We start from the raw sequence: 22557 nt of genomic DNA on the forward strand, positions 1-22557 counted from the left end.
ATAATAATGATGATAATAAAACTTAAAAATTACTAAAGCCCTTAAATAAACAAGGTTGCAAAGGGCCTTAAAAATACAAAACTGAATAAAATCAGATAAAATAAAAAGGAAGATTACATTAAAGAAAATAAATGCATTTGACAAGACATAACCTGTGTTTTAAGGAAAACAAACTTGATGTTTTTATTTGATTTCTTTACTTTCTCTAACAATCATGACACACACAGTTTCTCCACATGAACTTGCAAATGTGTCAGGTTTCTTTAAAATGTCCTAATAGCACTTAAACACGCACACAAAGTGTGTACTACATTAATGCACTCTATGAAGCCCTTGACTGCATTTTCTCCTCTTTCAGGAAGCCAGGATCTCCTTCATCTCATCATCATCTTCCTCAGTGACTCCCAGCAGACAGGTTTCCACCAGGGCTCTCATCCCTGGGAATGGGTTGCAGTTGGCAGCAGGACGTCTGTCCTCAAGGTATAATTTAAACGAGTGAGTTACAAAAAAATTCACCCTTCTCAGAGTTGTCAACCGTTTTTTGAACCAGGCTGTAAACAGTTTTAAATCTGCTCTAAAGTTAGGCTTTTTAACATGGGAGTCGAGGGGAATTGACTCCTTCTTGGAGCCAGCCTCCCGTGGCCACCCAGTGAACTGCAGCTTCTTGCACTTCCGTATTGGCCTCATCACTCAGCCTGGGATGTTGCCTCTTGGTTAAGCCCTATGAAACGAATCATGTTTTGTTAATATGGGTTATAAAAGCAAATCATTTGACTGAATAATATGTAAGTGCTTTCAAGCCTGGTTATATTTTTGCATATCTGGTTTGCTGGCCTTAAAGTGTTGAATTTAGATTAGGTTTTATTTGTTGCCATTTGCCAAGTTTACTTTATTCACCACACCTCGGCGGTGAATGGCACACACATAGATGCCAAACACTAGCCTGACCATGTCCTCAGTAAAGAATTTAAACTAATGCCTTCAGGGCGGCGCTACTGTTCAATCAGGACAAGAACAATGAGGTACTCCCACTCTTTTATCCCTGCAACCATCAGGTTACTAAATGATGACAAAAGTAAGGAGTAGGTGGAGAGCACACCAGTGTTTCCGGGGGCAGGGTGGTTGTTACTGACGGGCTGAAATGAATTGTGAGTTAAATGTGTGTGTTGGACTGCCTTTGATATATGTTTTTGTCTACCTCCTATTGCTATTTATTGTATTTATTAAGTAATCTATTATGTGAGACTGGAAACTGTGAACGAAATTGCCCATTTTGGGATAAATAAAGTTTTCTAATCTAAATCTAATCTAAACCAGTTCTACTGCTGCAATAAACGGTTGAACGTGAGTTGTCCGACTGAAATGCATTTGACAAGTCATAACCTGTGTTTTAAGGAAAACAGACTTGATGTCTTTATTTGATTTCATTTCTTTCTCTAACAATCATGCCACACACAGTTTCTCCACATGAACTTGCAAATGTGTCAGGTTTCTTTAAAATTTCATAACAGCACTTAAACACGAACACAAAATGTGTAATATGTTATTACACTCTATAGAGCCTTGACTGCATTTTCTCCTCTTTCAGGAAGCCAGGATCTCCTTCATCTCCTCATCATCTTCCTCAGTGACTCCCAGCAGACAGGTTTCCACCAGGGCTCTCATCACGGGGTATGGGTCGCAGTTGGCAGCAGGACGTCTGTCCTCAAAGTAACCACAGCCCATGCGACTGACATGGTCAGGGATGCGAACACTAACTTCACGAGAGGCTACGGCTGTAGAGAAGTGATGGAAGGTGGAGGTACAGCCCTGACCTGTGAGGCGGTGTATGTTGTCAGCACCACCATGTGCATCGTAGACACTGAGGTGCCGAAAATGACACTTGCTCAGTTTTCTGATCGCTTCCTCAATGTGCCTGTAACATCCCAGAGAACATGTTTTATTCATGCTACTTTCTCTAAATGGCCATAAGGCATCTAAGAATAGATGTGTGCGCTAGATACTGTGATGTCCATGTTTTACTCATGTTGTTGGTGCCAAAATCTGACTACACACTCATTATTTTCCTTATGAGGACAAGAGAAAGTTCCCATGATGTAAAATATTTGATTTTGAGTTTTATGGATAGGTTTTGTTATAGGTTATGGATAAGGCATAAAGTTAATAGTTAATATTTATGGTTAAGGTAAGAGTATGTTTCCATTGTGTGTGTGTGTGTGTGTGTGTGTGTGTGTGTGTGTGTGTGTGTGTGTGTGTGTGTGTGTGTGTAAACTTACTGAAGTCCCCCTTCACTCCTCATCTCCTTGGTGCTGAAGTTGATGTGACAGGCTGATGAAAAAGTGCTTTCCTTAATGGGTTTAGTGTCCAAGGAGGCAACAACCTCAAAGTCTTCACAGACTCGGTGCAGAATGTAACGGGCCATCCACAGATGATCCCCCATTTCAATCCCCTCGGAAGTGCCAACCTGAAACTCCCACTGATCAGACAAAAAAAAAACAGAAGTGTTTCCAGGATACACAAAAAAGTAGTGAGCATGAGTGGGACACATTAGCCTATAAGTATTTGGTTATGTTGTGAGTATTTGGAGCACATTTTCTACTTGCCTTGCATGGGTTTTCTCCATTTGCAAATATTGGCAAATGTGTATTTAGGTTGAAGAGCATTCAATTCTCTGAAATGTAGACATTTGTGCCTCCGGGATGTTGAGGCAATTCTACGCAAACAAATTAGCCCGGTAAACTGGGTTCCTGGACAACCTGTTCATACCTGGGAGTATAGTTCTTCTGCGTTGGAGCCAAAGATCTTTACACCAGCATACAGGCAGGCTCTGTAGTGACTCATGGATATGTCTCTTCCACACAGTTTGTTAGCACCCACGGCATTACCACACACTGAGGGTAAAACCAAAACAAAACAACATTTTGTGAAGATCATGATGATAATTTAAACTTTTACTGCTTATATTACGTTTTATATTTCAGCAGAATAACCAGTTTTCTAGGTTAAAGAAGTTTATCCTCATAACACCTTCTTGGAGATGATGTCCATCAGGGGACCAACCAAGCTGTTTTCCGTCCAAACCAAAAAGGATGTACTCCTGCTCCATTCCAAACAAGGGCTGAAACTGTTTCACCTCGTCCATGACGGTAACACACTGTGAACGCTGATTATTTCCTTAGTTGAAAAAGCAAAACACAAGGCTCAAACTCAACAAGGGCATCAAACAAAAAGCTTATTTTTATGAACTGATTTGTCATATCTGACCTGTGGGGAGGTCCTTCCTTTTTACCAGTTCACACAGCACCAGCTTATCAGGGTCCAGTGTGAAAGGATCTCGAAACATTCGGACCGGGACCAAAGTGGCTTCGGTATGATCAGCTGCAGTCGCGTACCATTCTGGTATATCTGTAATAAAAAAGGTAACACTTTCTTGTATAACAGACACGTATCAGGCACCATATTTACAAACTGTGCAAGACGTTAATAAATCAACATAAAGCCCTTTGAAAATAACAATAGTGATTTCTTCTATACTGTACCTCTGATTCCTGCTGGCTCATTGTAAAGAGTCCTGGTTTTAGACTGTAGATTTTCTCGATCCTCATTGACCCAAACATATGTGACCTGGCACTCTTCACCTTTGGGGAGCGACAGATAGTGCTTCCTGACCGTCTTGTGAAGACTGAGTGTCTCGAGGGGGAGCGACATGATGATTTTCTCTGGATTCTTTCAACTCGTCGCTTCTGCTTGCAAAAATCTTTGTCCTCGATGCTGTCTGTTCCTCCTTATATATTTTTATGTATTCAACCGTGTCAACCAATCAAAGAGTCACACACTATGAGGGTTGTACCTCAAACCTGCTCAACAACCCTCCTATCCTAATTCTACTTTACCACCCTTGCAAAAATGAGCAGCAGTCTCTCTCTCTCTCTCTCTCTCTCTCTCTCTCTCTCTCTCTCTCTCTCTCTGTTTGTTGGCATGTTTGTGTTTGTACATGTTTGTAGTTGTACATCATTTTGTGTTGTGTTTACACACTCTGTTTCCGTGCCATGGCATTTCAGTATATTCCTTCCTGGTGTTTGGGGAGAGTTTTCAGGACATGACAACTGTGAATAGGAACTGATCATGTTTGTTTAGCCGTTTAATGAAACCAATGTTTATAATAATTCTCATTAAGATTTTCTTGCATCGCTCGCACCACCTTATATTGCCCTTCCCGTCTAGGCAGGTGTCAAACCTCCGAAAGACCTTACAGTTTTTCACAATTGTTAACACACGTTTTTCAAAAATAATAACGGCTTTCTCAGAAGTGCAAACAGACAACTGAAAACCTCACACACAAAATGCTAAACCTGACACTCCCTTTGCAAGATGACTCTTTGCTATCAAATCTCTTAACCGTTCACAAAATGGAACTCGTGTTTTAATTTGGTACACACAGCCTTATTTTCAAATGACACACACATACCATTCATTGGGAACACACAACTAAGCATTTGCTTGCACACTACCAAGCATTTACAGCACACTGAAGTGCAAAATTGAAAACACAATCATCGAAATGGAACACACCATATGAATGACAATGACTGGAGAATGAGCCATTTCTCCTTTTGTAAATGTCTCAGTGTAGGCCTACTTTTTTCATAGTCAAACATAAAACAGCACACAAATATGCAGCATAAAAAGGTTTATTTCGGTACACACAGAGAACAGTACTGTAAAGCGGCCAGGTGGTACAAGCAGGTCATGCAGGCCATCCAGGAAGACAAGGAGATGGGCAGTGTTATAGGCCCCCAGGTGGGAATGGCGGTGCAATATCCCATGGTGATTCATTGCAGCACACATTGTGTGTAAATCCGCTGACACAGACGGCATGACAATGCAAGTTACAGTATGGACACAGAGAGGTCAACACAGTGGGCTACAGTGAGACACTGTAGAAAAGGAACAATATTGGATTACAGGTACAATACATGCATGTGTCAGTGCTGAATGTTTGGTACTTAAAAGCACAAACTCTCACCATATCTGGTCTGTGTTCCGTTCGAATGGGGCCCTGAACACTTGTTTCATCCACATGGCAGTCCTATGAAGAATACGGTCCAATGTAGAGAGGCTGACGGTCTGGACGTTTCTAAATGTAGCATGGTCAGCCAGGATCCTAGATTTTATTTGTCTGAGTGTGATAGCGTTGTTCTCACGAACCATATCTACAATGTCAGTCTCCTGTTCGGCTGTGAAAATGCGGTGAAATTGCTCAACAGACCTGAATGTTTAGAGATTTGAGTATTTGTGTGTTGTAGGTTGATGCTTTGAGTTTTTACTTGAGAAGTGTGCGCAACAACTGAACATTGTGTGTAGTGTTTTGACAACAATGTGATTTGTAATTGACATCAGAGTGTAAAGAATGAAAGTCAGAGTCTAATGCAGATAAGGAAGTGGGAAGTAGTGCCAAATTGGGTCGAGTGATTGGTACATGAAGTGATGGTTTTGCAAATTGTGCCGAATTTACGCCTTTTGTGTGTTAACAACTGAGAAAAATTGTAACATGTGTTTCAACACTAGCGATAGGCTTTGTTCAGCAAAAGCAGCAGGTTCTCAAAGTTATTTGAGCCTTTGTATGCTCTACCTGGCCTGAAGATGAGCCCTGCAACACTAAAGAGTCTTTCACAGGCTGCTGAGGCCCTGCCCTTTGTACACATCGCCCGTCGCTACTACCGATTGGATGGTTTAGTGAGGTCCTCGGATCGGCCCCGAGGGAGTCGGTAACGGCCCTGGCGGAGCGCCAAGAAGACGATCAAACTTGACTAGGGGCTAAGTAAAAGTCGTAACAAGGTTTCCGTAGGTGAACCTGCTGAAGGATCATTAGCGGTAGGGACAGCGGAGTAATGTGGGACATCGGGTAATGTGAGACACCCCCTGTATTAAGATTAAGATGCATTTATTAGTCCCAAACACATGCACAGACATGCAAAGGCACACTCATGCAGGTAGGAACATTTTATCTCTGCTTTTGAGCCATCTGGTGCAGGACACACAGAACAGTTAGCGACCATGTACGGCGCTCGGGAGCAGATGTTGGGGAAGTAAGGTGCCTTGCTCAGGGGCACTAGACAGGGTAGGGAGACTGTTGGATTTTTGGACAGATCAATCCAGGTTCGTCTTTTGTTGTCTCTCCGTGGAGTCGAACCAGATACGAACCAGAGACCTTTTCTGCCCATAGTCCAAGTTTCTGCCACTAGTCCACCGCCTCTCCTTTTCTTTTTCTTTTTTTTCTTTAAAAAAAAAAAAAAGTTTTGACCTTAAATTCAGTTCAAGAAACTTAAAGCCCATCAACATTTGTTACCATAGAGCTGTTCATGTACTTATTACTTAGACATTCACTTTGTTGTGTAGTAACTTAACTCATATTTATTCATTAATTCATTTTTGTAAAAGTCCCTATATGGTTGCAGCATATCTCCCCTCTTGAGGTAATTTTTGAAATGATTACTGTGTATGATGAAATGAAATAACAATTTATTTGCAAAATGTACATAAACATTATATAACAAATTAGATTTGTATAACGATGCAAACTTCTGTGACAGTAAGTAAGACCTGCTTTAATAACAAGATATCACAGCTTTATGTTTTTTACAGGACAATAAGCAAAGTGTAGGTAAGTCAACAATTGAGTGAAGTCATTCTCTGGAGTTAGATTTCAACACCTGATTGTTGAGTTAAAAAGTGAATGATCTTTTCGTGCTTTAAGTCTCAAATTCAAGTATTTTAACAACTTTCAAGTATTCGACACTGATCTCTGACATCTAGAGCATCACCTTAAAATCAGCTTCATAATGGCTTTAACCATGTAATGCTATTCACTGCATTTCGTAACACACGTGTGATTCACACCTTCACTGACCTGTGCACTATTTTCATCAAACACCAGGTTGCTTTATACATGAAGTCATTCTGCTGCTGCTCTCTCTGTGATGCACTCGAGCATCCTCCGGCTGCTTAAAAGGTAATGTAAGAAATGTAACACCTATAGCTGGATGTTAGCTCATCCATAATGGAGTGTCCATGCATGTTCGAGGCGAGGCCTAGATTGTCTTACCCAAGGGAGTAGGTTTGATTTGGACATTGGTGGGGTCCGTGGGATATGAAAGTGCTTCCTAAAGTTGATAGGTTTTTTTTGTATTCGCAATGATAATTGAAAAAAAAATCAATAAATCGGCTTAATTAACATGTTTATAATGCATATCTGAATATCAAAAGAGAATATGCATTCTGTAATGTTATAGGTTAAAGCAACTAATGAAAGAAAATGAGTCAACTTAGAAGAGTTTTCAACTTTACTCTGGTGCAACTGTAAACAACATCAACAACATTGTAAATAAATATTTTTGAAATAATACAACAACAGGTGTATCACTAAATGTACAGGTCAGTATAATTTCCTGCTGGGCATTTCTTCCTCCAGTGCCCATGAGCCAGCTGCAGGGTCATCAGCCAGGAATCACTAATACTAACATATACACAGATTAGTGTCCATTGTGCTCTTCCTATTTGAAAGAACCAAACACATGCCTATGTCTTTCTGTAACAGAAATGAACTGCTGATAGATTTCTTTAAGGTCAATGTTGTCCAGTGTCTCCTGATGGACATGGCACACTGCAAGATTGTTCAATCTGACTTGAGTCATGGTGGTTCTCAGCCATGTTTTAAGCCTCCTGAGAGCACTGAAACTTCTTTCAGCCTCAGCTGATGCAACTGGTATGACTAAAAGTAGCCTGATAAGGGACTCAACCTGATCAAACAGACCTCTCACTTCAACTGTCAATCCTCTCATTATTTCTGCCACTTCAACACTAGATTTGACAGTGTATTTGGACCTAAACATGGCTAGTTGGACCTTTGGTATGTCCCTGTTCAGCTCTGGGTACTGATCTACAATGTCATTCACTTCTCCAGTAAGGAGAGTTTCCTCCAGCAAACACACTATTAATATAGGCCTATTGTTATTCAGGTCATAATCAGACTAATATTTGACACAATGCTGAATCTCATGACTAACATATTAATCATTATTGAACCTCACCTGTGATTTTCCAGCCTCTCTTCCATCTCCTCCAGCCTCTCCTTCTCTAGCCTCTCCTTCATCTTCTACAGCATCTCCTCCTCTGTCTCCTTCTCTATCCTCTCCTCCAGTCTCTCCTTCTCTATCTTCTCCTCCAGTCTCTCCTTCTCTATCCTCTCCTCCAGTCTCTCCTTCTCTATCCTCTCCTCCTCTATCTTGAAGGAAAATAAAGTTATTAAATTTAATTAATGTTTATTTATCCCAAAATTTTTTTTTAAACCATTGCTCCCTTTCCACACAAATAAAACATGAAAATAATGGTAGGCCTATACCTTAAAATGCGGATCTCTTTGGCATTATAGCCTATGCTGACTAATAATCAATATCAGTATTGTTATGGCTCTAAAATATATAACCTTTTAATTAACTTACACGTTGTCTTCTAAAGAAGTCTCTTATGTCCAGTTTTCGTTTCTTCGACATCCTACACACACACACACACACGCACACATGCACGCACAGCGCGCGCACGCACAAGCATAAAACACACACAAATTTAAGTGTTACTGCAAATGACATCACTGATATTAAAATCCGTCTCGCTGACGTGACCGAAGGCAGAACTTACACTCGCAGATGCAGATATTAGCTATGCACTGAGGCGTCCTGTTGCTCCTCCTGTCTGGGACTAGCAAATTGCCGGTAGCTTTTTTTTTTTTTTAACAAGCAGATGGAGTGACAGCGGGGACGGCCAATCAGGTTGAATATAGGTTTGCGGGAAACCGCTACAGCCAATCAAAGCGCGATAGTTGTTTAGAGGCGGGACTTCTATCAGAGACTGATTTTTAACCCTTTGTGTACTATAATTATTGCCTAAACAATACGGACAGCGGGTGTATTATTGGTAGGGACTACACAGTAGAGGCTGGATTTTGGTAGGGTCGGGACCCTACCGTCCCTATATAATCCTACGCCCTTGGTCTTACCGCTCCACTGCTCCGTGACACATGCAGGCAGACCTGAACTTAACTAACACAGAGGCCTTGATGAATTTGTCTTTGTGTGTGCGTGTGTGGTTGAATGGATGATTTGTGCTCAGTGACCTTGTCCCCCATTTGTGTCAAAGTGAAAATAAAAACATTTAACCTTCACAATCACGCACACAGGTTCACACACAGCACAACACTGACGTATCACATGCAATCTCTTTGTACACAAGAAATGACTCTGGAGTAACACTGAGGTCCAGGCGGAGGACAGAGGAGGAGGAAGAGGAGGACGTCAGGATGCCTTGGCAATGATGAGGATGCTCATGAGGAAGACCATGAAGAAGAAGATCCACATGAAAAACCTATCCATCACCTTGGCAACCTTCTTCCACTCGGCTGCCTTGACACACGTTGCTTTCTGCTCGCGGAAGCAATTGGCAATGTACTGGATGTTCTTCACCACCTGAGGAAGAGTCCGATAGATGACACACTGAAAAAAGTCTCAGACGAAAGTAATCAGATACATGGGTAAAGTGATGATGTACCTGTTTATGTTGGAGGCAGGGGCAGCAGCAGGGACAGGATGGAACCTGATGCTTCTCTGTGGGATACAGCAGCTGCTCCTTCAGCACCCGGTTGAGGTGCTGGAGGTTTGTGGGATGTGGAGGGGCTTGATAGTCCAGTTCCTCCTGCCTGATGTGGTTGTAGTGCTGAGCGGGCTCTCGCTTCGCCTCACCCCTCTCAAGTCTGGAGGCGTGGTTGTTGTGGTTGTTGTAGTGACGTTGGTTCCTGCTGTTGGCACTGCCGTTTGCACGGTGTTTGTGATGCTTACCGTTATGGTGCACGCTGTGGCCATTGCTGTACTTGTACACCTCACCATCGTGGTGGTAGAGGTCATCTTGAACACGGTCCTCCTGGTGGCCGCCAATGTCGTTGAATGGCTCCTCGGGGTACAGTGGGGTCCTCTCGCTCTGCGGTGTCGTGCAGTTCTCCCCCACCTCGTAGACGAAGAAGATTTTGGACATGTAGTCGATGATGACCACTTTGGCCCAGTGTGGGACGGGCTTGGCCTCAGCGCCACAGAAATGAATGTTCATGATGAAGATGGTGAGAGAGGTAGAAGCTGTGATCATGGTCATCGTGGCTATGTAATATTTTCCTTAGGAAGAAAACAGATATATCTTTTTAATTATTATTTATCATCTCTTTTATCATCAATAACTACTTTATCTCAACTTGAATTAGCTTTATTTGAACTTTTTTTTAATTAAATTTAAGTTTGTTAATTCAGTTTTTATTCCACACTGTACTTCTGATCTTGCTATTGTTGTAGCTATTCTTTTTTCTATTTATCTGAAACTTATTTCCACCAAATCAAACTATTTATTTTGGAACTTATTTCCTTGCTTGTCAGTTACTTCACGTCCTGTCCTGTTTCCCGACCTTAGTGATCATCTGCATCTCTCCTCATGTTATGGTGGAGGTGGTAGGAGACAGGAGGATGGTTGCTAAGCTATCCTCCCTGATGGACAACTCCTCCCACCCCATGCGGGACACCCTGGCAGCTCTAAACAGCTCCTTCAGCCACCGGCTGATTCACCCCCGGTGTGTGAGGGAGAGGTACCGCAGGTCCTTCCTTCCTGCTGCTGTCAGACTGTACAACCAGCTGTGATCCCGTTGAACACACAACACAATTTGTGCAATTTATTTAATTATTTAATTTAATTATTTAATTATTTAATTGTTCTATTATTTACAATTTATTTACTTATTTACTATTTCCTTTTTTTTGCTCATTGTTGTTTTTGTTTCTTACTATGTTGTTTTGCTCTTTCTTTTGCTCTTGTTGCACTCTACCTGCGCTGCTGTTGTAAACCCTCAAATTTCCCCACTGTGGGACTATTAAAGGATTCTATCTATGTGTTCAATAATCCCTCCCTTGTGTATAAAGTCTCTTTGCCCTCTGTCTTGTCAGTTTGGTTTGTTTCAGTCCTTTGTGTTACTCCAATGTTTCCCAGTTCAATCCCAGTTTATAGTTTGGTGTATTTGATAACCTCAATTCAAGTTTACTGAACCTCCTGAGTTGATTTGTCTTCTGTCAGAACTTCTAAGTCTGTTTCATGTTTTATTAAAATCAACCTCACCTTGTTTCCGTGCCTGTGTTTGAGTCCTCCCTGTGGAGTGAACTGGGAACATAAAACCAACACAGGCACATGGGGAACTAGCAATCTTCATACAGAGGGTCACCGGTGACATGTTTGATTACTTTGAGGCGACAGTGATAACAATATCAACATCATGACCTTGTATCTTATAACTCTGACCTCTTAGATTTTTTCTTTCATTCCTTCCCTGGTGGAAATGGGCTTTTATAGTTGATTAATACCAAGTAATTCAAACCTATGTAGGGCATGCTTTCCGCAGGAGGCATGCTCTCAGCCACCAGCAGCTGGAACACGGTGAGGGCCAGCAGCACCGTGACCCCGAGGGACACCTTCTCCCCGGAGTCGGCGGGCAGGTAGAAGCCCAGCGGGGCGAGGAACGAGATGAGGAAGCAGGGCAGGAGCAGGTTGAAGATGTAGAAAGAGGAGCGGCGCTTCAGCAGCAGGGTATAGGTGATTTCGGTGTAAGGGTCCGAGCAGCAGCCGTACATCATGACGTTTCTAACCGCGGGCATGCCGTGACACTCCCACTCCACGTTCTCCACGAAGTCGGACAGGTCTCCACTGTCCATGCCCAAACTGATGTCCACCTGTTTAAAGGATATGGTGAAAGGTTTTGGTATAGAAGAGAGACAAATATGATAATGTCATGTGCATTTTTACGTAAAATCCCCAATAGTTACACATGGGAGGAAAAAGCTTTAAAAGTTCTTAAAGTATGCATATGGTTGGTCCAGGCTCAGTAGTGATTACAAGTCCAAACAGAAAATATGAACCTACAACTTCTGTATTAGCATAAATTAACAAGGAACAACATGGAGGACAAGACATTCAAGAAAAAAAGCATTCATTTTACAACAAATCCTAAATTGATTCTGTTCAGTTAAATGTTGGTTCAGCCAAATTATTAAATGGCAAACGATTCTTTGTCATTCGGTCAACTATTTTGTCAACAACACAATAAATAATAATAATGTTGATAATAAAACTTAAAAATCTCAAAGCACTTATCTAAACAAGGTTGCAAAGGGCTTTACAAAAAACATAGGAATAAAAAAAGCAGAATAAAACAAGATAATATTAAAATGAAGATTCCATAAAAGAAAATACAACAGCTGGACGCCATAACGTGCTGAGCTTTAAAAGTTGAAACTTATAATCGATCCTAAATTTAAAAGGCAGCCAATGACACGCTTACAAATGAATATTCAACAAATGGAGAGTGCTGAATAAGCAGTAAAAAAACTTCCTGGAAAGAAACCAGGCCTAATTTTAAGAGGGTCAGTGGATTTGTGGTTTCACTTTGAAGGGTGAGACCTCCTTAAGCCCTGAGACTGTACAGCATTCTACATATTAGACCTCTTTTAACCTGGGAATTTAACATGGTGTTATTTCTTCTTATTCGCCCCACATCACCCTGTTTATAATCACCTGATTTCCATTGTAGGTCCAGGAGCCGAAGGTGAGGTTACACTGCTGACTGTCGAAGGGGAAGTAGGAGACGTCCACCACACATGCGCTCTTTGTGATGGCCGGAGAGTCCCAGATGATCTCTCCATTATAACGCAGCTTTACGTTAGTGCTGGATGGATCTGACGCATCCTCATCTGCTCTATACACACATGAAGGGAAGAGGACACATTTGTAAACACCCTTCTTTCACTTTTATACCTCTGCCCAGGAGGTTATGTTTTCACCCTTTGTCCATTTGTTGGTTGGTTGGTTGGTTGGTTTGTAAGCAAGATTGTGCAAAAAGAACATGATGGATCACCATGGAACCTGGTGGAAGGATGTGGTATGGGTCAGGGGAGAACCCATTACATTTTGACCAGGAACAGGGTGCAGATCCAGGTGTGTATGCTCTAATGAGTTCCATAGTTTCACTTGTTTTCATTCACTCTTTTTCTCTACCTCCCTCTCTGTTGTTATCTTTCTTTATTTCCTATCATTGTTCCTTATGTCATATCTGTCTCTCCTTTTACTGACTTGTTGTAGAGGACGATGTCCGGCTTCCAAACCAGGTCGCTGGGGATGTTGATCATCTCCAGGTCGTCATAGTCCTCCTTGTCCCACTTCAGGTAAGCGTCGAACCAGACCTTCCTGATCCACAGGTACGTGGTTAGAACCTGGTTTTTCTCATCCTGCACACACACATACACACACACACACACATACACATAGATACACAAACACAAACCTTTACTGAGAGAGACAGTGTTCACATAAAACTTGCAGGTTGTTCCTGAATATTAGAATACAACAATACAAAACAATACATGACTATTGTAAAGTTCTGTAAAGTTGAAACAAGAAGGTACAGAATATATGCATATGGTATATTGTCTTTAGACTTCAAACATAGTAAATACTTTTATAAATAGCCTTTATAGTAAAAAAAAAAATGTCAATGGTCTTACTTATCAAATTAGATATTCCTTCTGTACCTTATGTGGTAAGAAAGCATGATATTCAGAGGGGCCCTCAGTCAAATTTTGATTAGGGCCCCCAAAGGTCTAGGGCCGGCTGTGATTCTCAACAAATGGGAGCATAATAAGAGATTTCTTAGTGATTAAAGGGTTACATGTAAGTATTCACCATATCTTTGATCTGTGACAGAGTGATCTGCAGCGACACGTTGAGGGCTCTGTCTGTGTCCTCCACAGGTCTCAGAGCGTTGGTGTAGTCCGCCATCAGGTCGTTCAGAAGCTTGCGGGCATAATGACCCTGGGCACCTTGGGAGACTGAGAGGGGGCGACAGCATCTCACAAAGGTTGGCACAGCAGGTGAAGAACAAATATCAGAACGATCCGTCACGCAAAACTGACCTTGCACCAAAAGGCTGATCCAAACCATCAGCGTGGCCTTCCTCATTTTCCACCAGCCACAAGCTGAGGGATCAATTATTCAGACAAGCACTCGCTGAGAGAGCCGGGGTCCAAATCCAGCGTCACTCTCTTCTGATCTTCATCCTGCCCTTCAGAGGTCGAGCGAGACCAGACCACAGGAACAGTTCTCGAAATCGTACATCCTGTCAGAGGCTCTGAACGCTTCACTGGTTGTTAGTCGCAGGTCGTCTTTGTCACTGTCTCTCTGTGGGCGATCGCTGCTCTGGAACAGGACCTGGGGCTATCACACACACACATACACACACACACACACACACACACACGCTGCAGTATCAAATACCGCACATAGGTGAAATGCAACACCTAAGGCCCTATCCACTTGTGTACATGACCACATACGCACCCACACACACACACACACACACACACACACACACACATACATACACAGCCTTACTGCGTTACACGGCTAATGACACGTGTCAGTCCCTCACACATAATGACACTTTATTACCCATGCTCTAACCCGTGGTCATTCAAGATGGACACCCACAGACATGTCAAAGGTGATGTGACACATGTCATGCGTGTCACGTGGCAACGGACATAACACAGATCCAGGATCAGGTTTAACCACAGCATTTGTAAAGCTAGTGAGGGCGAAGCTGCATGTAAGTGATAAATTAACAACATCTAGGCCGGAGATCTGTTGAGAAGTTTAGCTGATGGAACCGACTGGATACATTTCTCCTTGAGGGTGAAGGAGGCAGCTTCAGAGTCCGATAAATAATAGAGAAACAAACAAAGGATGCAGCTGAAAAAATGATCTACTAAACTGTTCTGACATGTTTCAACTCTACAGCTTCAGGCACATGATGTGATGTGTGAATGTGTCACATAGTTTCTGTGGTGCTGAGCTCGCACATGACAGGTGTTTCCTGTGTGTGTGTGTGTGTGTGTGTGTGTGTGTGTGTGTGTGTGTGTGTGTGTGTGTGTGTGTGTGTGTGTGTGTGCAGTAAATGGAGGAGAGACAGAGGCAGAAAAGGAAAGAGAGCGAGTTAGAGACAGTGAGAGATAAACTGAGGTGTGTGTGTGTGTGTGTGTGTGTGTGTGTGTGTGTGTGTGTGGTGCACGATCATCGCCCTCCAACAATGATCAGTAATTGCCTTTATTAGAGATTTTACTAATTAAATCCAGTGAAAAGAATCCAATAAAGAACCAATCCAACCGTTTTGTCTCTGTAGCTAAAGACTGATGTAAGAGTGATTCCTCGATGACATAGATTTCCACTGTTTGTCCAGCAACAGTTAAAACTACATCAACAAGCCATGTTGTCGCTCTGGGTCACCCGCTCCTTTTTGACTCGCTACAGAAGGAAAACCACGGGTAAAAACAATCAAAAAAAAGATGGCTGAAATCTATTTATCCAGTGAATGGCTGTGTCCAAAATCAACCACTTATTCACTACCTACTCACTATATAGTGACTTCTATGTCGAGGACTGTATCGTGACTAGTGAGGGATTTCAGACACAGCCACAGCTCACGTGGAATCTTGAACAAATTCGTTTTATTAACAACTATTCAGGTCCTAGTTTAGTGAACTCTGTAACCTGAGCAACACAAAATAAAACAGTATTAAAAGAAGGACTGAACCATGTGTGTTCTGGACTTCAAAAGGGTTTGTTCACAGTAACAAAAATATAGAATATGGACTATATTTGTTGTTTTAAAGTCAGGTTAATATATTTTTTACACTTTTCCCTTTATGAAACCAAATTTAAATTCACTAAATCCAGATTTTTATTTGGATTTGCAGTAAACTGCGCTCATTCATAAACGTCAGTCCCGTTAAAAAAAATTCATCAGGAATCTGTTAATTATTTGTGAGAAATCTCAATCTTTCTTTGGTAAAGACAGTTAAATCTTTTTCCAGGATCTGGCCCCCCGATCCAGATCCGCACCAATAGTTAAAGGCTTCTCTCCTGACCCATACCTCATTATCCCACCAAAATGTAAGCTATGCATGAAACAGCGCTGGGATTCGTTGACTGTGCCATGAGGAGAAGCTGATATAGGTTATTGTTGCCTCCTGTGCAGGAAAAGTCCAGGAATGGAGAGTGAAGAGTGACAATAAGAACGTCTCTCGTCAATTCATCTGTAACAAAAGCCATGTTAGAGAGACAGCACCGTGTCGTAGAGTTAAATTAACAACACTGAAATGCAAACCAGCCATTATTATTAATGTTCTTACTTACAACCATGACTCTCGTGTTACGACATGTCAAAATGTCTCTGCTGCAAGAAAAGGCCTGTTTAGCACCTCCTTGCATAACACATCAGAGGCCCATGATAATGAAGTGCAACTACCTGTTGGCTGTGAAGTGGCTCGACACTGTGTGTGTGTGTGTGTGTGTGTGTGTGTGTGTGTGTGTGTGTGTGTGTGTGTGTGTGTGCGTGTGCGTGTGCGTGTGCGTGTGTGTGTTTGTGTGTATGTGTGTGTGTGCATGTGTGTAAGAGAGAGATAAAGAGAGAGAGAGAAAGAGAGAGATTGAGAGAGCGAGGAGGGATAAGGTGTTGTGGTAGGTGTGGGAGAGAGAGCACAGTGAGAGATGTGAGATCTGACCACAGTCAAACATGATGAGGCGTCACACTGAAGCGTTGCTCTTTGTCACTTGTTACTCAAATATAACCAACATGCAAACATTCAAATATGTACTTACACTTGCTCTTTGATAAGTATGTTATGTGAGAAATTCTCTGTGAATAAACTGGAACATACTCAAAATTATTGCCACATGTGTCAGATGAAGCAGTCTTAAGTGTACTAAAAAAACAACTTGTAAAAAACATATATGTTAATTATGGTAAGATGATTTTAAATGTTTTACTCACCAATATTAATATCAGCGATTTTTTCATGCCATACTACATCAAGCAGTAGACTTTTCATAAGTGTAAAAGTGTGTGTGTGTGTGTGTGTATGTGTGTGTGTGTGTGTGTGTGTGTGTGTGTGTGTGTGTGTGTGTGTGTTCAGACACTGAATGAGTGAAGAAGTCGCTGTGTGTGTTGCACAAGTTTAACTGTACGTCGTACTTGTTTGTGTGTGTGCTGGGATGTGGTTTTTTGTCTCTCAGCATATCCTTGAAAAGCTTCTCATCCTCAGCGCCTCTGAACACCACATGATGTATAGAGAGAAAGAGCGGGAGGAGGTGAGGGGGGGAAGGAGCAGCTCCTCTGAGCTCTTTCTCCTGGTTGTTTGCCTGTTCCTGCTCTCTTTCACTTTCATTCAGTTATAAAATTGAACATCTGACATGGAATAGTTTTCTCAAACTGACATGTTTTTATCAAGGTTGTGCTTTGACATGAGTATTGAAAAAGCCACATATCCATATGTTGATATAAAATGAAATCTGTAGGTACTAAACACACAAACTTTATATTTTTGAGACCATAATACTGTTGTGTAGAGGAAGTATTTATAATCGAGACCGGCTCTTAATTATAGACCATGTCATATGTTGTATTATGTCATCATTCATTTGGGCTAAATAATTGGAACTGACTCAACGAGAATAGATACAAAAGTGTTTTAGTGTGTGTGTGTGTGTGTGTGTGTGTGTGTGTGTGTGTGTAAGCGAGAGAGAGAGAGAGAGAGAGAGAGAGAGAGAGAGAGAGACACACACACACACACACACATACAAGCCACTTGCTGCTAACTTCTCTCAAATTAACATTTATACGAACAAAATCAATTAATTAATCTACCAACTGAAAAAAGAGCCGGGAACAATCCAAGTAAATAATGGGACACTTGTCATTTAAAAAAGGTAAAAAATGTACATACATAAATGTAAGAATCTATCGTATGTACATTTAAATTATTTGTTATTAAACATAAAAAATTATGTTTGTACGACAGGGAGTGTTAGTGTAATATTTCGTTCTGTATATGTCTTGTATATTACATGTATGTGGTAAAACGTGTATCAATGTACATTTGACATTTAGTATAATAAAATGTGTGTGACAAAAGTAACACAATTCGCACACAGTAGATCACATGTTCATGTAAAAAGTGTATAAATAAGAGGGAGGCAATAGATAACAACAGAAAGACTTGGAGATGATAAGATGGTATTCCAAGTCTGAGATGTTTCACTTCGACCTTAATATTTGGCCGTTCACAAAACCAAATCTGATAAATCCTTAGTTTTAATTTATCACATGAAAAAAAAAATCCAGGAACAGATGACAACAGAGACAGTTTGCCAGACACATATATAGTTTAACAATAATTCCAAAAGGAGGTATACAGGTCAATAAAAATAATCCCAAAAGAAATCCACTGTTTGTGACAGGTTTCTGTTATGTCTCAACATTTTTGTTGTTAATGTTTTATGTTCCTTTATTTTTGATTTCTCTTATAATATAAGATCAATTTCTGAATAAATTTCTAGAAATATTTTTTGTTCATTTTCAGCACAAATAATCGAAGTCGATTTCTTAATGGCTGATGCAACATGTGTTCACAGTCATTTACTAGTGACGATTAATTTCATGTGTACCGATGTCTGAATAAACATTTCAACATGTGGGCCTGTTTATGTACTTTAGGACCTTATTGATAGTTCATCTCCCAGTCTCATCTACTCTAAGAAGAAAATATGAGAATATGCTTCATGTTGACCATGATACTGTGAAACTGTCCCTGTGGACTCTCCGAGCCGACAACCACGCTAACGTACATTTATTTAAATAAAATCATTACTGACAAATGGCAGCACGTATATGCACCATTACATCTTTTATTTTTTTATTGATTTCAGCTCAATAGAATATTTTCGGAGCGTAAGTCAATAACTTTCCTCATTTGATTTAGTCAATGGGTGAATCACATTAAAAGCTCCATACAGCTGGTTGTGTCATTTGGTTTTCGCTGAAATTCTTAAGTTAATTTGCTGATCAAGCTCCAGACTCACATAGCCTTCATCACTGATCGGCTGAGCTATTGGTAAAACAATTAGAAAAACGACATGCTATCTACATCACCATCAAAGCTTAAAATGCTTGAATTTTAGTAAAGGTATTGACAAAAGATCCTCTGATGCCCCACTTGAAGTATCTCTGTGAAACGTATTGTTGTTTGCAGAAAAACAGATCAGAAGAATTGACTCATTTCTAACGTCACACCATTGAGCAAACCAAAGTGTCATTTCCAATCAAACATTTGCATGATGGCTGATTAGGAGTATCATCAGTGATCCTGTTAGTGAGAAAGTGTCAAACAAATCCAACTCTGCACGAGGCTTAGGGTTAGACAAGGTCTCTCTGAGTTTGAACAGTTGAGTCGTGTCATGACAGTTCAAGACAATCCATCATGTCAGAGGTCAAAGGTCAAAAGACTTTGCACTGGTTTACACTGAACATGCGTCTCCTGGCCTGTTTCCTGACCTGGTTAACAGCCGTCCGCACCGCGTACTCAAAGACCTGCTGCACGCCTCGGTTGCTCAAGGAGGAGCACTCCAGGTAGCCTTTGGCGTGGACTTCTTGAGCCATGCGTCTCCCCTCCGCTGCTGAGATACAGCCGCTCCGATGGGCCCCCGTCTCCCGCAGGTCCGTCTGGGTGGCCACAACCAGCACGGGCACCCTGGGCAAGTTCTCTCGAACCTCAGCCATCCACTTGTGCTGGACGTTGGCCAGCGAGTTGGGGTTGGCCACAGAGTAGCAGATGAGGACGACGTCCGCCTGCTGGTACGATCTCGGGCGGATTTGTCTGAAGTTGTCATTGCCCCCCGTGTCCCACAAGCCCAGGCTGATCTGAACACCGTCCATGTACACCTCCACCCCTGTGTTGTCAAACACCGTGGGCTTGTAGGTGTCCGGAAAGGTCTCTGAGGTGAAGCGGACCAGGAGGGCCGTCTTGCCAACCCCACTGTCCCCAACCAGGACGCACTTCACTGACATCTCCCCCAGGTCATTCATGGCTGACACTGGCGATCTCTGGACGTGGTTGTTTCGAGTAAATCTCAGGGGGCAGCTTTTTCTGTAACTTGTACACGTGGATAATCACAAGGTTCACAAAGTATTTAATCACTGTGTGTGCTGTACTTCCGCGTACAGGCAGCAGATTTCATAGCAACTGATTTGCAGCTCGGCCTCGCTGTAATTCCATTCCTGTCATTTGTTTAAACAGAACTATGATGTCTCTGTTTTAAAAGTCCTTAAACATCTCAGGTACACAACAGAGATGTGCAGTTCTCCAGCAGTGGCCTTTGTACACGCTTCACATGTCCTCTCGGCTCTTGGGGTCCGCTCAGCTCGCAGCTCCTCGGCTGGATCTCTGCAGCGCGGTGCTCAGGTTCTGGTCCTTCTCTCTTAGAGTCATTCTGTCCAGACAGATCCAACCTCTCAGAACTCAACAGGGAAATCTGCCCCGGAACAGAGATGAAGGGAGGAAATTGGACGTTATGAATATTATGAACATGACTCTAAGTTTTGTTAAAGTGACAGAATGGTCAACACTGCTTAAGCACATTGTCATTTCACTGAAACTTTATATGTATGTTTCTCCAGATTCGTCTCAAGCAACCTACCATTGTAGATAGCACCAGCATAGCTCTTAATACAGGGCTTCTGCAGGTTCCAACAAGTTAAATCGACTTTTTAAGAGCACAATGATTGAAATTTAAGACCTTAATTAAAGATAAGGCGAAGTAGCCATGTAGAGACTAACCCTTAAATCACTGCGTAATCCAAAAAACTACAGAGACAGTCTCCATTGGGTTTCCCACAGCCAAGCCGAGTGTACTGAGATCAGTTCCGACCAGGGTGTTTGTAGATGATCAGTTATCAGTTTTTTCTTGTGTTTTAGTTAATTCTCTCAATATAAACAATCAAGCAAACAATAAATTACAGCCATTTTATAAACAACACAAGAGGACAAAAGAATGGTCCTGTTTGTAGTTTTATTACAGCTTGCTAATACTTCTTGAGAGAGAACTACGACAAACGCCAAATTAATAAACAAATAAGTGCAATTTAATTAGCATTGATCGAACACCAACATAACTTAGACTGACCTAAATGAATTTCAGATCTAGGTAATATTTATATTCACTTTTTAAGGCATAAAATGAAGATAAGTGAAAACAAAGACTTAGTGGAAGCCCTGTAATAAGAAACAGTGCGTGTCACAAATGAGAGATAATCACTATAACGATATAGAAACAGTCAACTGCTGAACTACTAAATGTGACAAATGGCATCAATTCTTCATTTTATTAATGCTTTTTATTCTTTTTCCCAAATGTAAGGTTATACAGCGTTAAATATATCACATAAGTACAATTTAAACACGGAAGTAAAGATTTGAATGTTTGGGTGTGACCTAGAGTTACAGCTTGATCCTGAACATATTAACAGGTGCTGGATAACAACACATATCAGTGTGTGCTGTATTATTAAGCTCTTACACGTGCTATGTCTGCCTCACGTAACTCTCACGTAAGTTTGAGTCCTTGTTATCCAGTTAAGATCTGATTCCAGAAGAGTTTAAAACTGTGACACAAACACATTTTGATCGTCTTAATATGACAATGAAACAAACTTAATTGATGGTTTAGTACATTTTCTCTGCTGCATAATAACTGACCTTTTCTTTTTTTTAAATCAAGCTTTCCAAATTATTTCACAAAAAAAGCTACAGTTTTGGTTCCCATTTTACCATCAGAGATACTTTATGAAAAAATAAGAGATGAAAAAGAGATGCAAAACCTAAATTTACATGATCAAACTCTTACAAGTCAAATTTATAGTTTCAAATGTTATTTGCACGTTAGTTTTATTCTGGTGAGAAGGTATGAGTGGCCTACATCCTCAATACCTCTCGTTTTAAAGTAATGAAACCAGTTTAGATTTTTGCCCACATTGTGTTTTTCGATTATTACATTATTGAAACAGAATAGAATAGAACACACGAGAATAGAGATTGAAGGCCTCTGTGGCTGATTGACAAAGGGACAAAGATAAAAGAATAAAAGAAAACTACCTTCTCTGCCGCCTCCGACGACTTCACACCCTTCACAACCCCGAAGAAAAGATAACTGTCTTAAATCAAACTCCAAATAAAAGGTTTTCTTTCATTTAAAATCTGCTGATTGAGAAGGACCACGACCCCAGAGCTGGAGTAAGTTATCTATTATTAACAGCGGAGGCCGAATATTTCTGCACCTGTCGATCAACGTCGAGGATGGTGGGTAGAGGAGGGAAGTGAAAAGACAAGTACAACACATCCGCTTGTTGGAGTGAGGAGGACTCGCTCAGGTTCATGTTCACCTCCCCCACACCAGCTGCACTTTACAATATGACTGCAGTTTTGTTTTTTTCTTGTGCGTTGGTGCCCTTTTGTTTCAACTTCAATCTGCAGAGGAGCGCACACTGCAGGCGCGATTCAAGATTTTAGAACAATCTGAATGTGCCTACAGCCACGA

General features: G+C 41.3%; 3 protein-coding genes across 5 annotated transcripts; all 3 read right to left on the reverse strand.

Moving 5' to 3' along the window:
- Positions 1-1384: 1384 nt before the first annotated feature.
- LOC128437369 (glutamine synthetase) lies at positions 1385-3892 on the reverse strand. The gene is made up of 6 exons (XM_053419494.1): positions 3540-3892; positions 3265-3405; positions 3028-3174; positions 2767-2891; positions 2277-2476; positions 1385-1915 (listed from the first exon to the last, which is right to left on the reverse strand). Exons 1-6 carry the CDS (start codon positions 3706-3708, stop codon positions 1585-1587), a joined length of 1113 nt encoding a protein of 370 aa, XP_053275469.1. The 5' UTR covers positions 3709-3892; the 3' UTR covers positions 1385-1584.
- Positions 3893-9054: 5162 nt separating this feature from the next.
- chrna9a (cholinergic receptor, nicotinic, alpha 9a) lies at positions 9055-15055 on the reverse strand. Its single transcript, XM_053419493.1, has 7 exons — positions 14046-15055; positions 13816-13961; positions 13207-13361; positions 12652-12832; positions 11459-11810; positions 9604-10217; positions 9055-9521 (listed from the first exon to the last, which is right to left on the reverse strand). The coding sequence occupies exons 1-7, from the start codon at positions 14089-14091 to the stop codon at positions 9351-9353; spliced, it is 1665 nt and encodes a 554-aa protein (XP_053275468.1). The 5' UTR covers positions 14092-15055; the 3' UTR covers positions 9055-9350.
- Positions 15056-18182: 3127 nt separating this feature from the next.
- Positions 18183-22430, reverse strand: rhoh (ras homolog family member H). 3 transcript variants are annotated; one of them, XM_053419337.1, is made up of 2 exons: positions 22298-22430; positions 18183-20496 (listed from the first exon to the last, which is right to left on the reverse strand). In XM_053419337.1, the coding sequence occupies exon 2, from the start codon at positions 20048-20050 to the stop codon at positions 19463-19465; it is 588 nt and encodes a 195-aa protein (XP_053275312.1). In that variant the 5' UTR covers positions 20051-20496; positions 22298-22430; the 3' UTR covers positions 18183-19462. The 3 variants fall into 3 exon arrangements, with proteins under 3 accessions (XP_053275312.1, XP_053275310.1, XP_053275311.1); XM_053419335.1 differs by having other exon boundaries at positions 22116-22408; XM_053419336.1 differs by lacking the exon at positions 22298-22430 and adding an exon at positions 20802-20906.
- Between the last annotated feature and the right edge of the window lie 127 nt (positions 22431-22557).

The sequence above is a fragment of the Pleuronectes platessa genome, chromosome 3 (genome assembly GCF_947347685.1).
Source record: "Pleuronectes platessa chromosome 3, fPlePla1.1, whole genome shotgun sequence".
In the NCBI taxonomy this organism is placed as follows: domain Eukaryota; kingdom Metazoa; phylum Chordata; class Actinopteri; order Pleuronectiformes; family Pleuronectidae; genus Pleuronectes; species Pleuronectes platessa.